General features: G+C 44.6%; 1 protein-coding gene across 2 annotated transcripts in view; it reads right to left on the reverse strand.

Moving 5' to 3' along the window:
• Positions 1-15,202, reverse strand: part of PPM1K (protein phosphatase, Mg2+/Mn2+ dependent 1K) — a 28,856-nt gene extending 13,654 nt beyond the window's left edge. Inside the window, exons 1-4 of one of the 2 annotated variants that reach the window (XM_063136243.1) lie at positions 15,018-15,202; positions 9,323-9,451; positions 4,015-4,526; positions 2,848-2,948 (exon numbers count right to left, since the gene is read on the reverse strand). In XM_063136243.1, coding sequence (XP_062992313.1) covers positions 2,848-2,948; positions 4,015-4,451 — 538 coding nt within the window. In that variant the 5' untranslated portion in view covers positions 4,452-4,526; positions 9,323-9,451; positions 15,018-15,202. The remainder of the gene's footprint in view (positions 1-2,847; positions 2,949-4,014; positions 4,527-9,322; positions 9,452-15,017) is intronic. The other variant, XM_063136242.1, reaches the window with a different exon arrangement.
• Between the last annotated feature and the right edge of the window lie 10,889 nt (positions 15,203-26,091).

Here is a 26,091-nt window from a genome sequence, read left to right on the forward strand (position 1 = left end):
TACGAGCATGGAACAACATGCAACGCTAACAACCCACATATGTTTCCAAGTGTTACTAGAACACTTGGAAACAACTGGCCAATGTCAAGGTGGAGTCCATCTTTCATGTTCTATTCTACTACAGTTATTATCAAGAGGCCAGAAAAGACCTAATATGTCTTATCATACGGTATTTCCCTGGTTGCTCTCCCGAGTCTCTTATGATTATTTTACTCCAGGACACCAATAAGCCTATTACTGAGCAAGTGGCCAAATTTATGAATCTGGCTATTCTCATTAGACCACTCGTGGGTGTTTGATCATTTTTTTAAATCTACTGAATAGCATTTTTACAGATTTTGTATCCTTTCTTTTTACCATCATGTATTTTCATGAACGTCTGTGTACCTACATGCTATAATAATGGTCTGTTGACTGCAAATAAAGATTGATTGTTTGGAAACTACTAGCCAATAGCCAGTTTAGGGAAGCAAGTGTTTATCCCGTATCTCTGGGCCGTTTTAGCAGCACTCGTATCTTAAAGAACTAAATAACAATTTGATTTTTTTCTAACAAACATAGGATTCAGATGAGTGCATCTGCAATGAGGTTCTACTTCATCTTCCCCTCCCCAGTCAACAAATTGCCTTTTAATGGGGTCACCATACACCCCAATCCAAACCATGGCCACAGCTAGACCTAAGGTTTATCCTGGGATCATCCAGGGTTCACCCCTGCTTGAGCACTGGATCCCCTGTGTGTCACCTAGATGAACAGGTTTGACCCCTGGACGATCCAGGGATAAACCTTAGGTCTAGCTATGGCCCAAGTTTGCTCAGAAATAAGTCCACCTGGGTTCAATGGGGTTTAATCTTTAATTAAGTGTGGGCAGGATTGCAGGCAAGGTCTGGAGGAGTGCAGTTATTCTCCTAGTATCAGGCCTTCCATCTATGACATGTACATCTAATAATGGGACAAGGTCCAAATGTCAAACAGGATGCTAAGTTAAATTTATTCCTGATTATATTCTTGAATTATTCCTGATTATATTCTTTTAGGCTCTTGAACACATATATAGTCCAAAATGGAAGTTATGTGCAGTCAAGTCTTCACAAAAAAAGAAAAGAATGTCCTGCACCTATAGTATTTACATCAAGAAGTTCACCCAATGAAGTAGATACAGTAATAATTAATCCATTCTAAAAGCTAATTGCAATAGAACAAGATTAGGTATTGGGCTTGCATGCATGTTATATTTTGTGAGAAAGCAGGATGCAAAGAGTCAAAGGGATGAAATATGAAGCTGCCTTATGTCATTACACCAGTGAGTGGGTGTGTTTTTAAAACCGTTAATGCCAATAGGCTTTTATATGTGCTTCCATTCAGACTGTGATCCAGACATTTAAGGGATAAGCACAGAGCATGTTATCCACAGCCTGATCCATAGCACAGGACCAACTTCCACAACACTGCAGGCTATGAACTACACCTGTCTACTGTTGTTTCCAGTGGCTGCCATAGAATATAAAAGCCTAATAAAGCCTGATACCTTTTAAGACAGAATAGTCAGCCCAAATATCTAGCAGCCCAACCATTTCCACAGAAATGTCTTCCTGAAAAGCAGCAATGCTTGTTCCCAAATAAGTGTGCCTAAGACATATCCTAGTCTTTATATGTTTAGCACTTAAGGTTAGAGTTAGAGTCGGAAGACCTAAAGACGGTAGTGCCCGCGCTGGTAAGTTCAAGGCTCGACTTCTGCGATGTGCTCTACATAGGGCTACCTTTGTGCATAGTCCGGAAACTTCAACTAGTTCAAAATATGGCAGCCAGGCTGTTCACCGGTACACAGTACACCAGTTTTAAAATCTCTTCATTGGCTGCCGATTAGTTTCCGGGCAAAGTACAAAGTGTTGGTTATTACCTTTAAAGCCCTACATGGTTTGGGTCCAGGCTACCTACGGGATAGCTTTCTCCCGTACAATCCGCCCCGCACACTCAGGTCCTTTGGGAAGAATCCACTTCAGCTAGCAAAAACTAGATTAACAACTGTTACCCAGAGGACCTTTTCTTCCACTGCTCCCAGACTGTGGAATGGCCTGCCGGAGGAGATTCGTCAACTTGACAGTCTTTTAGAATTTAAAAAAGCAATAAAGACTGATCTATTCCGGCAGGCCTATCCAGTGAAATTTTAGAATGTTTTCAGGATGTTTTAATCATGTATGGTATGTTTTAATTCGTTTTAATGTGTATTTTATATCATGTTTTTATACTGTTTGTTTTATACTTTGAATTGTTTTAGTTTTTGTGAACCGCCCAGGGAGCTTCGGCTATTGGGCGGTATAAAAATGCAAATAATAATAATAATATATCCCACTAAAGTCAGCAAGCATTTACCTCCATGTTGTGTGGAGGTTGACGCTTTATTGCACATATTAGCCAACAGTTTTAAAGACCCATGAGGGAACAGATTGGCACTCCGTAAATAATCAATTTATATACTTCTAAAAACACTTTTTAACTTCCAGATTTCAGCTATTTTAGCTTAAATTAGGTGTGGACAGATCCACTGAATTTTAACTTCAATGTAAATATTTTCAATGTTTTCTGGAGAATGTTGCCCCACACCATTGCACTATTTAATTTTGACATTTCAAATTATTTCTTTTAATTCCATTTTCAGCAGCACAGGCCCAAGGTACTGCCAATCTTTATAAAACAGGTTTTTAGCAAACTTTGTGTACTAAAATTGCTGTTTTCTCCCTGTAACAGCTAGCCTTAAGCTTCAATGGAAAAGCACCGACTGCCACATAAAGAGTATATTTCCTCCTCCTCCTCCCCCTGCTGAACAGAAACACACTTTATACTTACCATCAGCAGACAAGTGAGCGTGTCTCATATATGCTTTGTCTATTTCTAAGAAAGCTTTGATCAATACTATTTCCATGTTCTGTTCCTCAGTAAGAAATTCTCTGGGGGGAAAACAAAAAGGAAGTGATAATATTAAAATGATCTCTAAGGAAAACACAGCCACCCTGATCTGAAGAACCCTATACATCCAACAGATGTTTAGTGCAGCATCACAATCTTGCTCCCCACCTCAGCAGATAACTCATGAGATCAAGCTGACCATTCCAATAATTTATTCAGGAAGTGAGTGCACAAATTCAATGTAGCACCAATCATGCTGTCTGGAGCCCTGGGTTCTAGATATGTGTTGAGGGGCAGGATTGGGGGAGGGGAGTATAGTGAGTTTGTTAGTGAGCAGAAATATGGACTTCCCAGAGTTCCAAAATGCTAAGAGACCTGTGCAGCCTAACACAGTGAATAGATTTTAGCAGGCTTTAGCTGACAAGAGAAGCCCTGGATGGGCTTCTCATAGTTGTCACCCTTTTCTCATAGAGTCTTATCTCAAGATGAGCTAGGAGGTTTTCACTCCTAATCAGGCACTAGAAAGGCTGAGCTGCTTTGGGAACCTTTTAGAGGGACACACACACACACTTGCATCTTCTAAGAGAGGGGAGGGATGTAGCTTGTCAGCTCCTGAAATGGAGGTAGGCAGGAAACTAGCAGAGGAGCCTATAAGGTCCAATCAACAGGCTTTGTGTTTCGGTCTCGCTTCAGGAAGCAAAGTGCCCAGTCAGCCTGGAGAACTTCTGTGGTTCAAAGGGATGGCTTCCATCTATTGTGGGGCCCCAACAGACACCCAGCTATGAGATCTTGACTAGCTGGAAGGAGGCATGATTCTTTTGGCATGTATATATTCTGCATCCATTTTCTATCAATAAACCATCATCTTTCTGCCCAAGTGGCTTGTTTCATCTTGGTAACCAAAAGAAGCTAAAGGCAGCTACGTCAAGTGCAACGCCTGCCAGTGTTACATAGAATTTTCACACAGGATCCACTCACCATGTTATCATAACACTAAAGGCAGGGTTACTGCACTGAAAGAAATCACACAGAAGCTGCAAGCTGTACGTTATCTCCCGCCCCATTGTAAAAAAGCCAAACATATGGCCAGAAAATCAATATACTCACTGGATATATTTTCGCATGTACTTATTGCAGAAGTCAGCTACTGCCACCCCGCCATGGCCATCATAAACAGCAAAATACAGGACACTCTCAGTCAGCTGGGCATAATCAAAGCGGTCTTCGTTCTCCTTCCGCTTCCCAATATGGCTGGCACAGCCCACATTTGACAGGCTGATCTTGGGGATTGGCTTCCCATATTTTATACTTGGTGGGAGGAGGATGGGCTCGTCAATGCGGTTGTCCCAGATGCCGAATGAGTCCCACGTGGCAGGGCGGCCACTACCATCCAGGTCGAAGCGGGAAGTTCTGCGATCACTGGTGGAGCTCTGGCATACGACCATCAAACGCTTGTCGTCTTGCAAAATACGAGACGTTAGCAGCACTCTCCTCGCTTGGTGCCCCCCGTTTCTAACCAGATTAATTAAAGCAGCAGTGGACATAACGTGGTTCCACAGAAGTAGGTGGAGAACAAAACAGGTGAAAGCAGGTCTCGGAATGTCCCCAAACTAAGAAAGCTGGCCAAGAAGAGGGGGGCGGGGGGAGAGAAAGTTTGCATCGTTACTTTCTACAGAGTTGGTACATAATACCTGAAGAGGGAGATGTATTGTTTTCTCTCATTACCAACTGAACGTAAGCTGAACGAGGATAGCACTGTGATATGATTGCAAAAGAGACTAAGGGTGTAATCTTAAGCATATTTGGATAGAAAAAAAGTCCTGCAGCTCCCAGCATGCTCCAGGCAGTCACGCTGGCTGGGGCATGCTGGGAGTTGTAGGATATTTTTCTGTCTAAACATGCATAGGATTGCACCCTAATACAATTTTACACTGCATTAACACAACCATAGTTTACAATTCATAGTTCCACTTTATTCTGTATTATATTCCACTCTGGGAAGCAGACTTTAAGGATGTAGACAAATTGGAATGGGTTTAGAGAGGGCAACGGAGACTGTTGGGGGTTTAGAAAACAACCATTTCTTCTGAGAACAGTTGGAAGAATTGGGTGCATTTAATCTGGAGAAGAGAAATCATATGCTTAACGCACACCCACCAAAAGAAATCAGACTTCAAGCTACTCAGCTTCAGCTGCATTACACCAAACGTGTAAGGTTACCCTCACACAAATATTATGGTGCAATACTGAACCCAACGTTGGAACAATTCATGGGAATATTGTTAATGCTAAATAGTTGCTAGCATTTATCCATTAAGACTTCTGACTTCAGTTAACCAGTACAGTTCAGAAGATATCATTTTGAATACAAACCTGTACTGGGTTCAGTCCTCAGCTTAATACCTGCCCCCTCCACACACCCACAAGCTTTTTAAAATGCCCACGATGTTTCTCATTATCTCAGTAATCCTACAACCCATTCAAGATCATAATGAACATTATAGGAAGAGCAGGGAAGAATGCTCTTCACAAGGTTACTGCTACAATAAAATGGGGCGGGGGACACTGCCCTAAGCTCCTTGGAGGAAGTATGCAATACAAAAAGTAGTAGAAACCTCAACCTGCATGCTTATATTGATGCTGGAGCTATATCAATGGGTTTTTTTTTAAAAAAAAAACCCTGCTTGTTTAAGAACAGAGTTAAGGCTAACTCATATTGGCCAAGAAATTGGAAGCTAAGGCTGATGCCTAAACAGACATGCCCCATGATCAGTAATGATGTTGTGCAATGTCACAAATTGTGCTTGCTTACAACATAACCTCCACGAATCCACACTTTTCCTGGATCTTTCAGGCCCAAATCTGGATGAGGTTGGAGTCCCTGGGACCAAAGCAAAGCCACCCCATGTTGTCCTGGTCCTGTGAAGCATCTGAACCTTACTGTATTGCTAGAGGAATCCTCCTGTGAGTTGATCTATGAATGTTTGTTGCTTGCAAGCAAGGACAACTTGTGACATTCCACAACATCATTACATCACAAGGCATGTGTGTTGAGGCATCAGCCCTAGCTTCCGATTTCCTGGTTTTGTGGAGCTTGAACCAACGTAACATGGTGTCAACTCTGGTCTTAAACCAGCAGGGTTTTTTTTTAATCATTGAATTAAACTGGGTTTTTAAAATAAACTTTATTATTAGTGTTCTGGGAAAACACACACAAAAAAACCATAATCAACTAATTAATTGAGTAGCTGTGTATAAATGAATAGTTATGTTCCTGTATGTTCAGAGCTTTCTTCTCAGTAGGGCTGCACGGGATTCCAGAATAACTTTTTCCTTTCCCTCTCTTCATCACTGAGAATGATTCCTTCAGCCTTCAAAAATTACTTCACTCTTACCTCAGCTGACACTTTCCTGCTACCCTTCATCCACAGTTGGAGGGCTTATCGGAAGAGTGGAATTAAAAACATGGCCAGCATTCTAGCTTCAGAGTGAAACTGAGCATGACCAATATCACTTTGACAGCAGTTTCTGCCAGAGGGTTTCATGGGGCAGAAAACACTTGTTCATTTTGATACTGCTTCTCAGAATTTCACTAACCCAACGAAAGGCACACCCCCTCAACAAGCCTGAATAAAGTACATCAACAGTTTCCCCCAGAATTTGAAAGAAATATACGATATGCCGAGCTGCCGCATGAAGTAAAAATGTGTCCATTTCCAGTTCTTTTTAACTTGCTGCATCTGTGGCAATTTGTATTGGATTGGTTTGAGATTTTGTACAGTTGTGGGTCTTGTGAGGTAGATTGGGGACGCCAGGTTTCAGCTCTACAGGTGTTGTTTTTATAAGCAGCAGAATCTTGAGGTTTATTAACGGCAGGACCTTTTTTTGCAGCTCCCCTGCCTCTTTCATAAGTGGAAGTAGTGAAAAGATGACCAACTTGAGCCAAGGAATTGCATCACCAGTGTTGTTGCTGTGCCAACATTTCTATAAAATGAAGACTTGCAACAGCGCCAGATCATAGCATTCCCTTCCCCCATATAATAAGTCATAAATACAGACAATAGACATCTGCAGCAGACCTCAGGAGGGAGCTGCAGGCTGTGAGGGGAGAGAGTGGGAGTGTGGCTGGTTGCCAGGCAGGGGCAGTTATGTCAATTAGAGCTGAAAGTTGGGGGACGAACTGAGAGTGATGGGGGTCTGGGGGAATTGGGAGCCATAGGATTAATTCTGCTTTGAGCATATGAGTTATTTATGATGATGTTTTCCTGAGTTGTTTTCGTATTCCTTGTTCACTCAAAATATCCTGATTCTTTTAAGTTTAAAATAAACCCAACTATTTTCTTGGGTTTCTTGAGTGAGCAGCTCAGGACGCACGGATAGGTAGGGTTAAGAAGAGCCCACAGGATCATGAAGGGGAAGAAAAGGAGGGCATCTAAGTGAATCTTGAAAATAAGTCCACAAAAGTTACTAGCCCACAAATTATTAATATTATTATTATTATTATTATTGGCGTGCTGTGGGCTACTAGTAGAAGGACAGAAGACCATGCCCCTCTTCCGCCAGCCCACTGCACTTCTGCGCTAGGAACAGGGAAAGAAGCTTCCTTCCTTCCCTCCACAATCCACTTGGTTTCCCTGCTGGGCAGATCCCCTCCATCAGTCCATTCACTCGCCTGCGTGCAATTCCTTGTCACCTATGGCAACCAGGCGATTGTTTAAATACAAGGCTGACCTCAGCCCAGGAGTCTTGTGATCTAGAAATGGAGACTACGGTCATGGTGGTTTCATAACTTCAGCTAGAATACCAGAACACCAGCTCTGAACAACCAATATAAAAACACAGTTATTTCTTTAAGCCTGCTTTTCCTAACCTGGTGTTAGACTTCAATTCTCATCAGCCTAAGCCAGCATGACCAATGGTCAGGAATGCTGGAAGTTGTAGTCCAAAACACTTGGAGGACACCAGGCTGGAGATGGCTGTGTTAAGAATTCTGTCTTATTTCAAGAGAAAATTCCATCCTACCTACGTGGAGGTTTTTACCCTGATGATGGAATTTTCCACCGACAGCTTAAAAGAATCCTTAACTGGAGATGTACATAGCCAGCAGTGCCTGAAGAGTTAAGTTAGATTAAGCGGAAGTTTTTTTAAAAAGTTACACAAGCAGAGGTAGGGAAATTAGAGCAATGACCTTGCTTTGCTATTTGCCAAAAAGCTGTCAAGCATTACAAATGGAAATTCTTTGGAACACGGAAGATTTCTCATGTTCCAGAAGCAGACAATAAGAATTACCACCATCCCTCATAGGCTCAGAAATATTGCAGTGACTACAAAGCCCGGGAAATAAATCCCATGGTAAAAAACCTGCATTTCTCACAGAGAAAAAGAGCACAAAATTACTGCCTTTTTTGTTCTCCTGCCCTTTCACCTGTACATTTTCATTAAAACTGGATTAACTGTTTTGGGAATTTCCAAAGACATAACTGAATATCCAAATACAGGTTTCTTCTTCCACATAATTTAATTATTTGTAGTTATCTGATACGTAGAGGCAAAAGAGACAGCCTTCAGTACATCTCAATAACCAGAAAACCAGAAAGCTATTTATAGTATAAGCCCCAGTTCTTCAAGAACATACTTGAATATTCAGTTCTGAACCTCACACATATCTACATCTAAGGATTTGCATAGCTGCCTCTGCAACATCCAAACCTTGATTTAAAAACAAGAACAAAAAAATGTCTTGGGTAGGGATAATGTGTAAGGTTGGAAAAGTGACTTACAAATGTGATGCTTGTAATCAAACCCGTGCAAGGAAGTCAGCAAGAAAAGTTTAAGGCTGCCTCCTGGGTGCATTTTTCTAGTATTGTACTGGAGCTATAGTTTAACATGACATTAACATGACAAGTGGCAGAAAGCTGTGCTGGATCAAACCAATCTAGTCCAACATTCTGCCCCACAATGCCCCACAACCAGATTCCCTTGGGAACCCCACAAGCACGACATAGGTGCTATAGCACGCTCCCAGCAACTTGTATTGAGAGGCATATTACCTCTGATCCCAGAAGCCATACATCATCATCAGGACCAGTAACCATTGATAGCCACATCCTTCAAGAAATTGTCTAATCCCATTTTAAAGCCATCGAATTTGGTGACCATCACTGCTTCTTGAGGTAGCAGGTTTTATAGTTTAACTATGCACTGTGTAAAGAAGTACTTCCTTTGATTTGTCCTGAATCTCCCACCATTCATCTTAATGGGATGATTCTGGGCTGTCATATTCTGAACCAAGCATCACTATGGTGGGGTGTTTTTTTTTAATTGTTTTATCTTCTGAATTTTTTTGGGTGGCTTCAAAAAGATGGTATAAAAATACCATAAATAAATAAATATGCGAAAGGCAGAAAAACTTCACCTTATCGATTTTCTCCACATCATGCATAGTTTCATAGATCTCTGTCATGCCCCCTTCAGCAGAATGCCAGGGGACTGCAAATCACCATTCATGGAGATGGATTTGTAGATTCTCTGTGGAACCTGCATTCTAGGGAGGTTCACAAGAGAAAAGGTGAGTCTTATCTAATTTGGCCCTGAAGAAATGTCATCAAGGGTCAGCTTAAAGAATCACAGATGCTACCTGGGTTTTTTAAGATGAGCATTTTTGAGATTAGTTCAGGAGCAATTGAGTCAGAGATCCAGGACTAGAAACATCTTGGATCTTTATCAATGGTTTGTACTGCACCTTCCAGGCTTCCTCTTTCCTTCATTCCAATGTAACTAATTGGAACTGGAGTGAAATCAACAAGGCATGTGCACAGGTCATGGTGATTTCAAACATCAAGGGCCAGCTTCTCTACCAGACTTATAGCACCCTAAAAGTTCAGCTAAACAAGTTTTATGGTCATTACATTCTTGTAGAACAGTCTTCTCCAACCTGGTCCCCTTCAAATGTTTTGAACTATAACTCCCAGCATTACTGACCAGTGGCCATAGTGTATTTGGCTGATGGGAGTTGAAGTCCAAAACATCTGGAGGGCACCATGCTGGGGAAGGCTGATATAGAATCAACATGTGAAATTAGGGCCCGTCCCTTGTCTTTTCTATTTTTTGCCTTACGACTCTATTTGTAGCATAGGACATTCCTTCCAGCAAAACACAATTAAGACAAATTGGGAAAACAAAGCAAAACACCTCTCCCCTTTTTAAAGGTCAGTTGGTTGTCCTTTCTGGCTAATAGATTAGATTAGAAACAAGTCAGAGGATGCAGTTGAGAAACTACAAACTATTTATGCCAATATTCTATAGTGTAGGAAGACCTGGATTCCAAACCCCACTCAGCCCTGAAGTTCATTCAGTGACCTTGGGCCAGTCACTCTCTTTCACCTTGGCCTACCTCACAGGGTTGTTGCAAGGATAAAATAGAGATGGGGTGAACCACATATACCACCCTAAGCTCTTTGGAGGAAGTGTGGGATAAAGATGTCATAACTAAAGAAAAGAGAAAATAATCCATTAATCCCAGCCATCCCACTGCTCCTCTCCACACAGGGCTCATCTACACCAAGCAAAATATTCCACTATGAAAGCAGTAGATAAAAGGCAGGAGCCACACCAAGCGGGATATAGTGGTATGAAAGCAGTATATGGTATGTGTCAATGGGCCCCAACAGTTGTCAGTGCACTTCAATACCGCTATAATGCAGCAGTGTGGCTCCTGCCTTTTATATACCACTTCCATAGTGGAATATCCTGCTTGGTGTAGATGTGCCCATAGTGTAGAGCAGTCTGGATGCACTGCTAAGTTTCTTATCAAAGGGAGAACAATTATTGGAGGGGGGATCCAGCACATTCCAACAGAAAGAAAGAGTGGTATGAACAGAATTTACAGACCAGGAAGTCAGCAATAACTTCACATACTGCTTACCCTCTCAGAACCAAGCCAAGACTGTTTGCTGCCTGATGCAAAGGACAAAACAACATTACTCCAGTCATTGCACATATACAGACTGGAATTGTAGTTGAATCTTATTTCCGCAGTGACATTAGGGCAGCATCTGCCTCTGCACCTGAGAACAGCAGGCTAGCTTACCTGCGCAGGATAGGACAGATGGCACACACAGATCAGTGCTCTAACACCTCGGGGCTGCTTGCTATCCACTCAGCCTGGCACCTGTTCGTTGCCCACTCAAACAAATGCTGCAACCCAGCAGTGGTGCCAATGTGTATCTGACGCAATCAGAGTGGCACATGCACAAAGCAAGTTGTGAGTGCCTGCCTGGTCTGGTTGCCTCTTTCCCAACAATGTTGTCCCAGACAGACTGGGAGAAAGCAGCTAGGCAAGACAGTTGACCTTTTCCCTTGGTGATCAAAATCAACTCAAGGTCTGTTGGTCCAGCCACAACTAAGCAACGCCATGTGAGAGTTAAACTAAGAGTGCAATCTTAACGCGATCACTCCAAAGTATGCCCCACTGAGCTCAGTGGGCCTTGGGCTCTAATAAGAGTGCTTGCGGTTGCATCAATAAAAACTTTTTAGATGCTATGGGATGGTGAGGGATACTACAAACCAAATAAATAAAAATGTACTTAAATCTGCATTTTCACAGAATCCAACAGTGCAAGCAGAAGCAACTAAAATGCCAAAGGGGTAATAGAGAAAGGAAAATCAGAACGCCATAGAAATTCATCCAAATAATTACAAGTTAGGACTTATGTGCAGGTGCGGTATAGTGCACAGCACACTGGACTTGAGCCAGAAAGTGTCCTGGGTTCAAATTCCTATCCTCGTTCAGCTGTGAAGGTCACTTGACCTTGACCTTGCTATTATTTTGAGGACCATATGGAGTGCGGGGTGGAGGGGGAGGGAGAGAGAGCATGAAGAGACAATGTATACTGTTATGAGTTCTTTGGGGATTTGGCATAATTTTCCTATAAGGAAACTCATTCTGAGTGGCAATCATTATGTAGGCAAAACAGCACCACTTCCATGCCAGGTGTGGGTAGGTGGAAGGAGCAGCAAGCCTGAACCACCCAAAGTTTGCAGAAGCACAAAAAATATCTAGGGGGGGGGACTCAAGGGGGGTACAGACCCAAAAACAGACCAATAGAGACTGATTCTAACAGAAGCACTCATCACTACAAAATTTTGTTGCAGGCCCCAGTTGTAGTAATAGTAATAATAATACTGTCCCACATTCCACAGAGCACTCTGAAATAGCAATGGACAAGCAGGAGGTGGGGGTGGAAAATCCCTCTTTTCCCAACAAGAGCGCTGAGACAGTGCGAAATCCCCTAAGCAACAACGCTGCCTTAAGGAAAGATTCAGCTTCAGCTTCAAACTCTGGGGAACTATTTAACTAAATGCCCTTGCCCCTATCACCTCTGCCCACTCACTTGCCTTCTCCCCCTAAGCGCAATCCAAACCATCAGAACGAGAGGGCAAAGTGAGCAGAGCCTGCTGTGTTCCTTCTCCCTTGCTGGCACACTTAGAATGGGGGAAAGGCTAGGAGGAATCTGATCAGGGGGCTTGGGATGGTGGAGGTCAAGGGTGGGGAGGGGCCGATTGAAGTCAACCTTGATGCCAGCTTTGTTAAAAGAAATCTGGATCCTCCCTGCAAATACAACAAAGAGCCTTGTAGCATCTTAAAGACTAGCACATTTATTAAAGCATAAGCTTTCATGGATGGAATTCGTGATGCATGAAATGTGATCCAGAGATACAGGTGACCAAGGGTAGATGGGGGTGTTTACACACACACACACACACATGATAGGGTGGAATTGTAAACAGTGAGGTCAGAGGGCAATGAAATGCACAAACTTCTGGCAGTGATCATTACCTTATTAGCAGTGGCCATTCACCAAACAGGTAGGCTGCAATCCTATGCACACTTACCTAGGACTAAGCCCCATCAAACACAATGGAGCTTACTACCGAGTAAACATGCACGGGCTTGCGCTGATACAAAAAAAATATTCCGTCTGCAGGAGGCGGGACCTCTTGATATCAAGCAGCTCTTCCGTCTTTTTCACCCTGGACGGATTACGAGGGTGTAACGGTTGCGTCACGCAAGCCGGAGGCGGCTCTCAGCAAGTTCCCTCTAGCAAACCGAGCAGCTCAAAGTCAAGACACGCCTCGCGTGTAAGGAGAGACAGGGACACACCTTCTGCTCGCTCTCTCCCCCCCCCTCCGCCTCTCACAATCTCTCCCAACGCTCTGCAGCGATCCCTGCGGGATCGGGACCGGGCGTCCCTGCCTTCAGTTTAAAATCCCCCGGCGACAGCGCGTCCTAGGCCCCGGCTCCAAAATCCCCGCCGTTGCGCAGCCGAGCCTGCCCGCGAGTTCCAAGCGAGGCGAGCGCCATTTGCACCGCCGCCGGCAAGGAAGAGGAGTGTGGCAAGCAGGCAGGCAGGCGCAGCGGCCGCCTTCCTTCCGGGCGATCCTAATTCAATCATCGCCCCGATTCCCCTCCTCATGTGCCCCCAGGTCGCCTGCGGGGTAAACGCGGCGAAGAACTTGGAAGACTGGGCCCGGCGTGGCAGGTGGCCTCCGCTTCCCGGCTCCGAGTTGACGGCCGCGTTTCCCCCGCAGAGCCGATCTGGCTCTCTGCTCCTTCCGGAAGGCGCCTGTTGACATAATCCCGCTGCAAAAAGCAGGGCTGGGAAATTCGCAGAGGCACAGCAAGGAGTACAACCTCGATTCAGAATTTAAGGCAAATGGATACTCCCCGCCCAGCAGACCTCGGAAAAAGTCAGGAGAGGAATGGACGTTGAAAAGAGGAAATCACAGATCTCTAATGGCGACTTATTTCCTTTTCGGCTACAAGCCCATACACGTGCTTCCTCGAGAGTAAGTCCCACAGGCCTTGCTCTTGAGACATGCAAAGGGTTCCTTAGTTACGGACATAAACCGGATTAGCCCGGGAAAACTGAATGGTGAGAAATTGGAAACTATTAGCCTAAGAGTGAAATAGATACTCCATGGATAGAGGCAGTGTACCTTCAGATACCAGTTAGTAGGAAGATCGCAGAAGAAGGCTTTTAGCATGGAGTCTAAAGAGACTGAGCTTAGAATTCAGTTAGTTCCCAGTTTAAATCTTGCCTTTGCCATGAACTAAGTGGCTTTAGGCAAGCCACCCTCTTTCAGCATGTACAATATGGAGATAATAATGCTGACTTACCTTACAGGGTTGTTGTGAGGATAGCTAGATAATGCATATAAAGTGCTTTGCTCACTTCAAAGCATTGTGCCATTATTATTAATAGTAATTAACAACAACAACAGCTTGTGGGCTTCCTGAAAGTATCTGTCTGTCCCATTATTTACTGGATTTTTGTCTTAGATGGGCCTTTGGGTCTAATCCTGTGTCCCCTTATGGGTAAACTCCAACGTAAATCCTATTTACAGTACAGTAGACCCAATGAAATGAATGGAATTTATGTTAATCGTGTCTAATAAATCCTATTCATTTCAATCGGTCTACTCTAAGTAGGACTTAAGTTGGATTTTACCCTATGAATTCAGAAGTGCTCCCACATAAATTAGGCAGCCGCATTGATACACGAGGACTGCAGCCCTGAACTCGTTTACTTGGAAGGAAGACCCTTGACTCAATGAGATTTCGTTACATACATAGCAAGTATGTATGTATGGAATCGAGCATTGCACGCCGCTAGCTGCAACGTCTCCGCGCCATTATTTACTCCAGGGGTAATTCATTTCCACCGATGCAATTTAGGGCCACCCTGGAGCAAAGGGCTTGAGGCTCACGAGCTGAGCCTGTGATCTGGCCATGCAATAAAACCGAGCGGGGAGGAGCGCAAACCATGCATTGTTGCGCATCTCCAGATAGAAAAGAAAACGATACGCAACAAGAGGCAGGCAAAGGCCCGGCTGATCGAATGGGGACGCTCCGGGGCTTGGAACGGATCGTCAGCCGGCCAATGCTAGCGGGGAAAGATATTCCCAGACCGCTTGCTTCTGCAAATCAATGCATGCGGCTTTCCTGAAACCGGAACGGCCCGGGCTGGCATCGCGGGGCCGAAAAAGATGAATGAAAGACACGGCGGCGGGCGAGCGAGCAGCTGCGAACGCCCCGCTCCTGCTTTTACCTGGCAAGGCTGGTCCCTCCAGGAGATGCGTCGCAAAGGCGGCTGATGCGGCTGCCTCCTCGGTCCCCAAGTCGCTTTGCCCCGGACGGAGGAGGGCAGCGGTCCACCCCAGACACACCTCTCCGGCCGAATTCCCGAAATAGTTCCCTGCCCGCAATGGCTCTCAAGCAAAAGGCAAGGACCCCGATCCCGCGTGACAGCTCTCCCGCCCTATAGGGACGGCGCCCGGGCCTCCGCCCTCCCCTCCCGGAGCCAATCGGGGCTGCGCCAGAGAACGAGCCTCTTTCCCTCCTTCCCGTCTGCCCGCCCTTCGACAAGCCCAATGCGCAGCGCCGTGGGAGGGCTCCGTTGCGCCTGGAGCCGCTGGGCGCGTGATGCAACGCGCGGGAGAAATGACATCGGCTTTGCCTTCTGGGGAAGCGCCTTCTGTCCCCACCCTCGGCGAGGGCCAATGGTGAAGGAGGCTGGATTTGCCTGCTGGGCGAGTTCCTCCCCTTCCTTTGGCCCTTTTCCTTTTGGCGTGCAACTGCGCAGGGGCCCGAAGAGGATGAAGTTCTCGCTTGCAAAGTCTGGCTAGCGCCAGCAACCACATACGCCTCCGTTTGTACTGAAGACGCTCCTCCACGAGCAATATAAGCTCTTTCAAGGAGGCTTGTCAACTGACCGAGGAGGGGGGTCCTGTATGCACCTCGATCTGCGGGAAATTGCAAGCGTTTCGTAAAAGAAAGTAGACAAGATAGCTGTGCTGGCCCATAAGAGGAGAAAGTCCCAAATCCGCAGTTGGACAATACCTTTATTACAGGGGTGGGCAATTTGTAGATCTCCAGATGCTTTGGCTTACAACTTACATCAGCCCTAGTCAACAGAGCCAGTGGTGAGGGCAGATGGGAGTTGTAAGCCAAAATTTATGGAGGGCCACAAATTGCCCAACCCTGCAGCAGTGGTGCAGCCAGGTCCTGTCAGACCAGGGGTGATGAAGAGGGAATTTTACCAGGTGCTGCATGCATACAAATGAAGTTCCCTTTTCTACACAACTGTTAAAGATACAGGAGCCCCGTCCTCCTTTCCATACGGTCACCCTAACCATCCTAACCTTGGTGGCTACATAATCATTTTTTAAACATGCTCACTAACTGTTGGCTGCAAAAGGGTTAGTGGTCTAACCATGGCTTAGCATGTCCTTTGAACAGGCCTATTGTCAACCTGCTTCAGATTACAATCCTCAACACATTTGTGAAATTTCAAGCCAGTTCAAGTTGTTTATTCGTTCAGTCGCTTCTGACTCTTCGTGACTTCATGGACCAGCCCACACCAGAGCTTTCTGTCGGCCGTTGCTACCCCTAGCTCCCCCAAGGCCGAGTCCGTCACCTCCAGAATATCATCCATCCATCTTGCCCTTGGTCGGCCCTTCTTCCTTTTGCCTTCCACTTTCCCTAGCATCAGCCTCTTCTCCAGGGTATCCTGTCTTCTCATTATGTGGCCAAAGTACTTCAGTTTTGCCTTTATCATTCCCTCAAGTGAGCAGTCTGGCTTTATTTCCTGGAGTATGGACTGGTTTGATCTTCTTGCAGTCCAAGGCACTCTCAGGATTTTTCTCCAACACCACTAGTTCAAGTACTTTCCAGTACTCTCCAGTAAAGTACTTTCCAGTAAAGGATTGTGCTGTATTGAGCTGATAAAGGCTTAGTTTAAGGCTTAGATCAAACAATCTTTGATCCAAGCTTGTGCCACCCAGTTTTATGCACGTTACTCAGAAACAAGTTCCACTGACTTCAATGGTGTTCACTTCCCAGTAAGTGTGCACAGGATAATCACCTAAGGGTGCTCAAGATTACAGCTCATATTATTTATTAAAACATTTGTTAAATGTTTTAACAATGGGGAAAATTGTGTTTACTTACAATCACTTCTCCACCTGCGCATTTGACCCTCTTTACTTCCTCTTTTGAAAACAGAAGTAAACTATTTGCATGTGGCCCATTCAGTAGCCCCTTTGATTGTGCTGCTTCTGCACACAGCAGGAAATAACGGCAACTTCCATCTTTAAAAGCAATTTAGACTTACTGGGGTGTATTTTTGTCATGCGAAGAATGTTAGAAGGGGCAGGAGGCGAGCAAGAGGCAGACAACGTTGTGAGAGGGACCCACGAAAATCTGTGAGTGCCCAGGAATGAGTGTGCAATAAAATGCTCGTCTGATGGAGCTCTGTATCACAACGATCTCAGGGTGGTGTACAGATGAAATCATACAAACAATATAAAAATAAATATACACAGCTAAAAACAAATTCAACCATTAATAAGCTAAAACCAGGATAGAATTTAAAAACAGAAAAAACAATTAAAACTATGTGCAGGCCTGGTGAATTTAGCCATCAAAGGCTTTGTTTAAAAGCCATGTATTAATTTGGTGCTGAAATGAAGCAAGTGCCGGTGCCAGTCGGGCCTCCAAGGGGAGGACATTCCACAGCTAGGGTGCCACAACAGAGAAAGCCCTCTCCCATGTCCCACCATAGCTTATATCTTGTGTTGGTGGGGCACGTAGAAGGACTCCTCTAACAGATCTCAGGTCTCAGCCGGGCAGCTATAGGGAGAGGCGCTCCCTCAAGTATCAAAGTCCCAAGCCATTTAGGGCTGTAAATGTCATTACCAACACTTTGAATTCTGACCGGAAGCACATAGACAGCCAGTGCAATTCCTTTAAGACCAGTGTTATATTGTCTTTGTGGGATGTACCAGTCAGCAGTCTAGCTGCTGCATTTTGCACTAGCTGCAACTTCTAAGTTATTCCTTGACACTTTTAAAGCATGTTTTCAGTACATGCTTAAGAACTGCATATTAAATGAGCATGATTCTTTTAAACTGTGGTGTTGGAAGAAAATTCTGAGAGTGCCTTGGACTGCAAGAAGATCAAACCAGTCCATACTCCAGGAAATAAAGCCAGACTGCTCACTTGAGGGAATGGTATTAAAGGCAAAACTGACAGGATACCCTGGAGAAGAGGCTGATGCTAGGGAAAGTGGAAGGCAAAAGGAAGAGGGGCCAACCGAGGGCAAGATGGATGGATGATATTCTGGAGGTGACGGACTCGGCCTTAGGGGAGCTAGGGGTGGCAACGGCAGACAGAAAGCTCTGGCGTGGGCTGGTCCATGAAGTCACGAAGAGTCGGAAGCGACTGAACGAATAAACAACAACAAATTTACCTTACACTATTAGTTATTTAATAACTGTTTGCATGGTACTATAACAAAATAGGTTAATATTTGTTGTTAATTTATGCTACAGTCCTGTACTAGGTTAGTCCAATTGAACTCAGTGGGACAGAAATGCATATGATTGTGCTATAGCTCTTTAAGAAGCAGTGTTTCATGAATTCCGGGGGCTTGCAAAATAACCTGTTCACACTCCTCCAATGATCTCTCTCTCTCCCTCTCTCCCTCTCTCTCTTTCTCTTCCCTGCACAAATCTTCCTTGAACTCTTCCCTGGACATCTAAGTCTCCTACATTTAGAATCCGATCTCCCCCAAGGCAGTGTGGATTTTATGTCTTTTTGGACTGCGCCTGATGCAATTCAGCTCTGATCTTGCCACTAAAATGCAAACGAATGAATAATAAGACATTGGAACAAGTTTGCTGTCCTGCTTACTGTGAACAGGTCTATCACGATGGTTTTGCCTAAAGGGACTCTGAATGGGAGTCGGGGCACAAAAGAAAATTCATATTCCTTTAATGGCTATGAATGCTTCCCATGGATATGGAGGTCTGAGGGAGGAAGGCTTGGCAGACTATGTGTGACAAGCAGCAGTTAGCAATTTTGAAGACTCAGAGGCAGACAGAAACAGAGATAGAGAAGTGAGTTGGCTTGACAGTAAAGCAGCTTGACTTGCAGGGTATTTCTCTGGGGATCTGATAGAGAGGATCTGGTCTGCTGCCTTTTGTAGGAGTTCTATTTGCTTCCACTTATGCATGTATTTTATTTTATTTTTTAAAAAAATCAAATATTACATAGGGACCGTAAGTCTCCAGGGCTCTGCTAGCACTGCTACCCCTGGAACATGTCACTACTTGTGGAAACAAGGAGTATGTAATAATATTCTAAACTAAAAGTTAGGCCATAGCTAGATGGGGCAATATCCTGGGGATCGCCCCAGGATCGCCCCTGTGTGTTCACATGATGCACAGAGGAACTCGGGAGCAGGGAGGGATGATCCCTCCCTTTCCCCAAGTTATCACCCTATACTTCTAGCCTGCTTTTTCCGCTGTCTCGGGATTCTTCCGCTCCCCGAGACCCGGAATGTGTGGGCAGCCGTCGTGGTTTCTCCTGGCTCCTCGCAAGTAACTGTGAGGAGCCGGGAGCCAGGCATGGGGCACAGAGCTCCTCAGGAGCTCTGTGCCCATCAGGGGGGAGGGGAGGGGAGGGGGAGTTTTTCTTTTAAAAAAACACCTCACCATTTGTGCATGAGCACCCGTGCGCTCCATCCGTCCCCCTTTTTTAAGGAGGCTGTGATGTCGTGTGCCACATGTAGACGAGGGCAACGATCTCACGATCATAAAATTGTGAGATCGCCTCCCTCTGACATCCTTGTCTAACTGAGGCCTTGGTGTCTTAAAATGGCCACAGAAAGGATGCTGCTGGTTTTCCTTCGGCCTGTTCCTGATTTCCCTAGCTGCCTCAGTTCTCTATCATGATTAGGTAGGGTTCCATGGAAATTTCTTCCTCTTCAAAGCAAAATTTGCAAGAACTGTTCAAGCTGCAGTAATGATGCAAAAGAGAAAGGAGACTGGTGAAACTTCGAAACGTGTAGATTGAAGGCTTTAATTTATTTGGATTTAATTTATTTGCTGCATTCCCTTTCTCTCTCTGCTCCCAAGCAGTTTGGAATCATAAACATAGAGGACCCTGCGTAGTTTGCCATATTGGCTCCTATTTAGGCTCTAGCCAAATGTGAGCTAATGTGGTATAGCGGGGAACACTGTGCTGGTATGACAAACCACATGATGGAGAACAGACAATCGTTTTTTTAAAAAGCTCAAAGTGATTTTAAAAAATGGTTTCTTACGGGGAAACACTCCTTTCTTTTGACTATTTTGTTTTTGTTTTGGCCTACAACTCCCATAATCCCTCAAAATTGGCTATGTTGGCTAGGGCTGATGGGAGTTAGAGGCCCAAGCATCTGGAGAATGACAAGTCACCCACCTCAGGGGGTGGATTCTGGAGGGGGTGGGGAGGAAACAGAGCAAACCCCTAACCATTTCTTCTGAACCTTTTGACTATTCTCCTCAGCTGTAAGACAGACAGAGCCCTGTTTGCCATGTTACTGCATGCACTCATTAAGCTAATATTTTCCCCTCCAGACCCCAGTCCCCTCAGCGGGGTTCAAGTATGATTCAGCTGTCAAGTCTTCTTCAGGCCTTCTTCCTCCCTTGTTGGATCAACGCGTGAGGAGAGGAACATTCCAGATGCCTCGTTCCAGCATCACATCAATGACTCTACACATGGCAAGTGAAAGTTTGAACAGGAAGGCCTCCCTCATCCATGGAGATTCACCACACGATTAAGAATCCTGATTTTCCAGGGTTCTTAATCACACGGAGAGATCCACCAGATAGAGGAGGCTCTCCTGTTCAGATGATCATCCTCCATGCATACGGGATGGTGGATGCAGTGCCTAATTCCGCCCAGGATGAAGGACGCCTGAAGAGGACTTCAGTCCAGTCATCTTCTGTACATGGAATGCAGGTTGGTACCATCTTTTCCTTCACCTCAGGCTCCAAATATCTTAGATATTCCTTGAAGTGAGTACTTCATTTCCAATGCTTCATTTCCAATGGCTTCATTTCCAATGCCAAAACACATAACTGAATATTATTTTAAAAAATAAAATAAGTGGAACTGCAATAGCAGACAAGCCTTGGCTCTTCTTTTGGTTATCTAACTCCCACTTAACATGCATGTCTCTATCAGGATTCTTTTGGAAAGTGGTTTGGCTCTAATTCTCTCTCGCTTGGAAAATAGGACTTTCTGTCTCTCTCTGTCTCTGTCTCTCTCTCTTTTCTAGGCTGCAGTCCAATATACATACACTTAAATCCCACTGTTTGAAATAATCCTCTGATTTTAGCTCAGCTCACGAGGTTAATATGCTCCAAACAAGGGAAGGTAAATATGTACTCTATTATTATTATTATTATTATTATTATTATTATTATTTCCGTTAGTACCTACTGGACTTTGTTTGACACAGTCCCTGTATCATTTCTGCTAAAAAATATTAGAGTACAGAATGGGCGTAGGGACTGTCCTAGATTGCGATTGGCCAGTTCTTCATCCAATGACTCTCTGCCCCCATTCATGCAGCCTTTGCCATTTATGTACACATAAGTGAAGCTTGCAAGTCTGATTCAGAACGGCATCTTAGAGAGGCAGAGAGAACATCTACTGTTTTCTAGCAACCTGGTCTCCCCCCTCCATCCCCCAATTTTATATTGAATGTCTTTTCAACAAAGAATTGTAAAGTTTAGCATGTGTAATGAGTCTGGATTGATTTTGCACAGATGCAAAGCAGCCTCCTGTTTACTTAAAATTACAGCATGGAAGTTGAGGTTTCAAGTTGTTCTCGCCTCGAATAAGAAAGCAACAGGAGCATCTCCAGCTCACTAATATACACAAATAGCATGGTATACTCGCCTTAGCATAATCCTCTCTGGTTTTAAAATCAACCCACTTCTTGGGCATTGGGGAGGGGGGACTTAAAATATTTCAGGACCATGTTGGAAGGGAAACACGCAGTTCCTGAATTCTTAGCCTAATTTTGAAATGCTCTCTGCATGATCAGTGTAGACCTCTGACAAGAGCAATTTATCCCTTCCCAGGCAACCATTACATGATGTCATCAACATCCAGGGTGTCTCCAGTAGTACCTCCTGGAAAACCCATATGAAAAGAACCACTTTTAAATTGGTAATATCCACGGTAAAGTGGAATCTTCCACCACTAGTTGATGCTATCTCAATAGAAGCGAAGGTGGGGAAGTATTCAATTCAAAGCACGTGGTCACCCCTCACCACCAGTGTAATGCAGCCCATAACAATCATTCCAAAGAACCAGGAAGCACAATGCAATTTCCCCATAATGTAGAGATGCTCAAAGAGAAAGAGAGAGAGAGGGAGCAGAAAGGTGGACTCCTGCACTGAGCAGGAGGTCAGACTTGATGGCCTTATAGGCCCCTTCCAGCTATACTATTCTAAGATTCTATGAAACAGAAAGAAAAGGGGGTGGGAAAAAGAGAAAAGGGGAAGCCACTTACTTTTGACTCTGGCTGTGTTCACTGCAGGGTTTGGCACCACCCACCACAATGTGGCCCTCAAGTATATTACCCGTGAGGGAAATAATGCTCCTCACTCTTGCTTTAGATAACATGAGTATTCCTCTCCCCACCTGGCATTTGTGGAGGATCTGTTTTCCTTTACTTTGAGAATGTGCAGCTGTGCATCTCCAGTTCATAAAAATAGAGAACTGCTAGGGAGAGGAATACCCATGGGGTCCAGCAGATCTCTGTTTTTCATGAATTGGAGATGCACAGTTGCTTGCAAACAGATGGAATTATACATTGGTGGAGTTTCAGGGAAATGATTTGAGGGGGGATTTTAAAAATCCTAAAAATCAAGGCATGAACAGATCTGATTGAAACATGGCATGGCTAAAGCCCTCCATAAGAGCTACCACCCTGCCAAGTTTCATCTCTTTATCTTTAAAAATTACACAGATGTAATCATTTTTGTTAATTACCATTTTAAAAATTTCTAAACATCAAGGCATGAACGGATTTGATTAAAACTTGGTGTGGCTAAAGCCCTGATTATGAGCCATCACTGAGCACATTTTCATCTCTTTATCTTTAAAAATGACAGCGCTGTAAGCATTTTTGTTAATTTCCATAAGCATAATATAATGGTTATCCAAAAACAGAGTGGGTCCTCTCCAAAAATCAGAGCAGAGAAGCCGGTCAATGGAGCTCCATTTCCAATTTCAGAGCCAAGGGGACCAGCTCCGAACACCCCTATTAAACAATTTGTGAAGAGAAAGTATTACAATTAGTTTTTGGAGAAGTTTGAGGTCAGTGTTTGCATAGCAACAGGAAGCCAACATTGTTCTGGTCAGGAAACCTAGACATGCCTACTCGGGAGTAAGAATCATAGTGGTGAAGTTTATAGGGGGTTGTAGAGATGCCGTACCAGCACGATACCACTGTACATGCCATTGGACCATTCCAACAATGATCTAAATTGGAGCTGAGCTGGATGATCCAAATAAATGTGTGTTTCCTAACAGAACGATGCATCCCGAATGATGTGCAACACAGCTAATCAAACACTGGGAGTCGCAGACTCATTAGAAGTACACAAACACTTTTCATTCCCAAATGGATGTGAACGAATGTAGAGCTGCCACATTCTACATTTGGTCACTTCCAGTAGAGTGTGGGTGTGTCGCTCCTATCCTGCACGTGCCCACGTTCTACTGGAAGAGAGGGCCTTCACAGTGGTGGCACCCCACTTATGGAATAAAGTTATAGAATAGGATCGGTGAGTCTGTGACCTCTTGTGCAAAATGACTCCAGGGACCAGTAGTTGAAGAGGACTGGCTCCAGCCATCAGCCAATCAACACTATCCACAGTAAGCTTCTGTCCCGTTTCTACAGAGCTCAGCACTGGAAAGGTACATCTCAATGAGATATGTTGATAATGTTTCAGCTGGCTCCACCATTCAGTCTTCCCCTACATAGTTCCCTCCAGATGTCTGGATTTCAGCTCTTATCAGTCCCACCCAGTGGAACCCAAAGGTCAGGAATGCTGGGAGCCACAGCAGACAAATAGGTCCTTTCTACACCTAAGGATTATCCTAGAAAAACGGAGGGATTGACCCTGGCTGCTCCCAAGATCCCCTGTGTATCATTTGCAAGCACAGGGATGATCCTGGGATGATCCCTGGGAAAAAGGCAGGTTTGGGCCTCATCTACACCAAGCAGGATATTGCACTATGAAAGCGGTATATAAAAGGCAGGAGCCACACAACTGCATTATAGCGGTATTGAAGTGCACTGACAACATTTTAGGCCCATTGTCACCTACTATATGCCACTTTCATGCCGCTATATCCTGCTTGGTGTGGCTCCTGCCTTTTATATACACCTTTCACACTGCTTTCATAGTGCAATATCCTGCTTGGTGTAGATGAGGCTGCAGAAACGGACATAGTCTGACCTGGTATAAAGCAGCTTCCTGTGTTCTGTGTTGTAGTAATGCTTGATGAATGGAATGCAGTCCTGGGCTGAAATTACATTGCAACAGGAGAGGATCCATTCCACTGACAACCCTCTGTATGACCGGCCACAGCCAGCGAGCGCAAGACAGCTAGCAAGTGACATCAGTAACAGGTGCTGGCTGCTCTCTACGAACTCAAGAGACTGAGATCTTGGCAATGAGATGCATAGCCAGAGATCCTGATGCTAGTAACTGCTGAATCAGCTACTATGTTGCTATCTTAGCCAGTTGGTGACCCCACAAGGGCAACATTACTTTAAATGGCTTTCAGCTTCATACCTGAGCCACAGCTCTGCTCTGGCTTTGTGCCACATCTGTGTGTTCTGCTGCTAGTGTCGGGGACCATTAGCACGTCCTCCAGGGAAAGACAGATTTCAGGGGGGAGGGCGGGGGAGGCATTTCAGAAGACTTCACGTGTTTCAAAAGAAATGCGATTCCCCGTGGAGGCTGGTGGCTCCAATTTTGGCAGGGCTGTGAATCCATCCAGTCAGAGCTACCCAGAACTCTAAAGGAGCTATCCAAAGTGCTGAACTATAACTCCAAAATCGGTTCAGCACCTCAAATGGCTTCTCTAGAGTCCCGGCCAGTTCTGACTGAAACCTAGAACGGATTTGCTACAAAATTCCCTGCCTCTGGAGGTCAGGCAGGCATCAACTTTATATTCTTTCCTGCACCTCCTGCAAACATTGTTGTTCCAGGAAACCTTCCTTTAATGACCAGCCGCGGTTTATTTTGCACTTTGTTTCTTTTACAAATCTATTGTTAAAGTCTTTTTATTCTGTTTTATTCTATTTTATCTTGTTTGCCGCTCCGAAATTTTGAATGGGGAGCAGTATATAAATAGTGTAAATAAATAAATAAATAATTTTTTATGGCTCCACTTCCACTGACAATTCCCAAATTGGGAATCATTTGACTCAAGTCAAAATGGGGTGTGCAGCCTGCCTCAGTCACTCTTCTAGTTTCTCTGCCAGTGCTTCCCCTTCCCAACTTTCTTGGGAATGGGCCACCTTCAGCTTAGGGGAGGCCTCCCCATGAAGGAGGAGGAGTTGGTGGGGGTGTTGTCCTTTAGACAGGAATCATGGAGCTTGATTAGAGCCACTGATCTGGGAGGGGGATGGCTTTCTGTACTGGGGACCCCTTCTTTACCCCAAAACACTCACGATAATCTGCCACCATTCTGGTTGAATTTTCTCACACATTCTGTTCTTTCCAGCGGATTGGGGAGTTTTAAACCATTTGGCCAGGGGCTCCTCCCTACAGCCCAGTTCTAGTGGAAAAAAGAAAAGAAAAGCACTTTGGAATTTCTTGTCCCAAAGCCCAGAAGACACAGTGAACAAAAAACCTTTGAAATTCCTGAAAACCCAAGGGCTAGCTTTGCAACTCTGCAGTTTTGTGCCCGAGGAAGGTTTTTAGCAAGGACGTCCCTTTAGTTACATGGTACCTGCTAGAGCAGAGTCTGGGCTTTCAAAGCATACACAGAGTTCCTTGCAGAGACATGATCTGAAAGAGAGCATTGTGTGCCTCCCAATTAGATGCAGTTAGGAAGACCAAGATTGAGAGTAATGTCAGATGTTTATGGGAATTTGAGATCAGTGAAAGGCAGCCTTTTTGCGGAGACTCTGTTTTGTCTAACAATGTGATACCTTCCATTATGTTCGTGATCTAGTCAGCAGATCAGTTAATTAATTCGTGTTGGACCTACCTTCTTCCGGGATCTACATTTGAATTACAAGTGACCTGGCCAGCTCCAAC

Source organism: Elgaria multicarinata, chromosome 10 (assembly GCF_023053635.1).
Source record: "Elgaria multicarinata webbii isolate HBS135686 ecotype San Diego chromosome 10, rElgMul1.1.pri, whole genome shotgun sequence".
NCBI classification, from domain to species: Eukaryota; Metazoa; Chordata; class Lepidosauria; order Squamata; family Anguidae; genus Elgaria; species Elgaria multicarinata.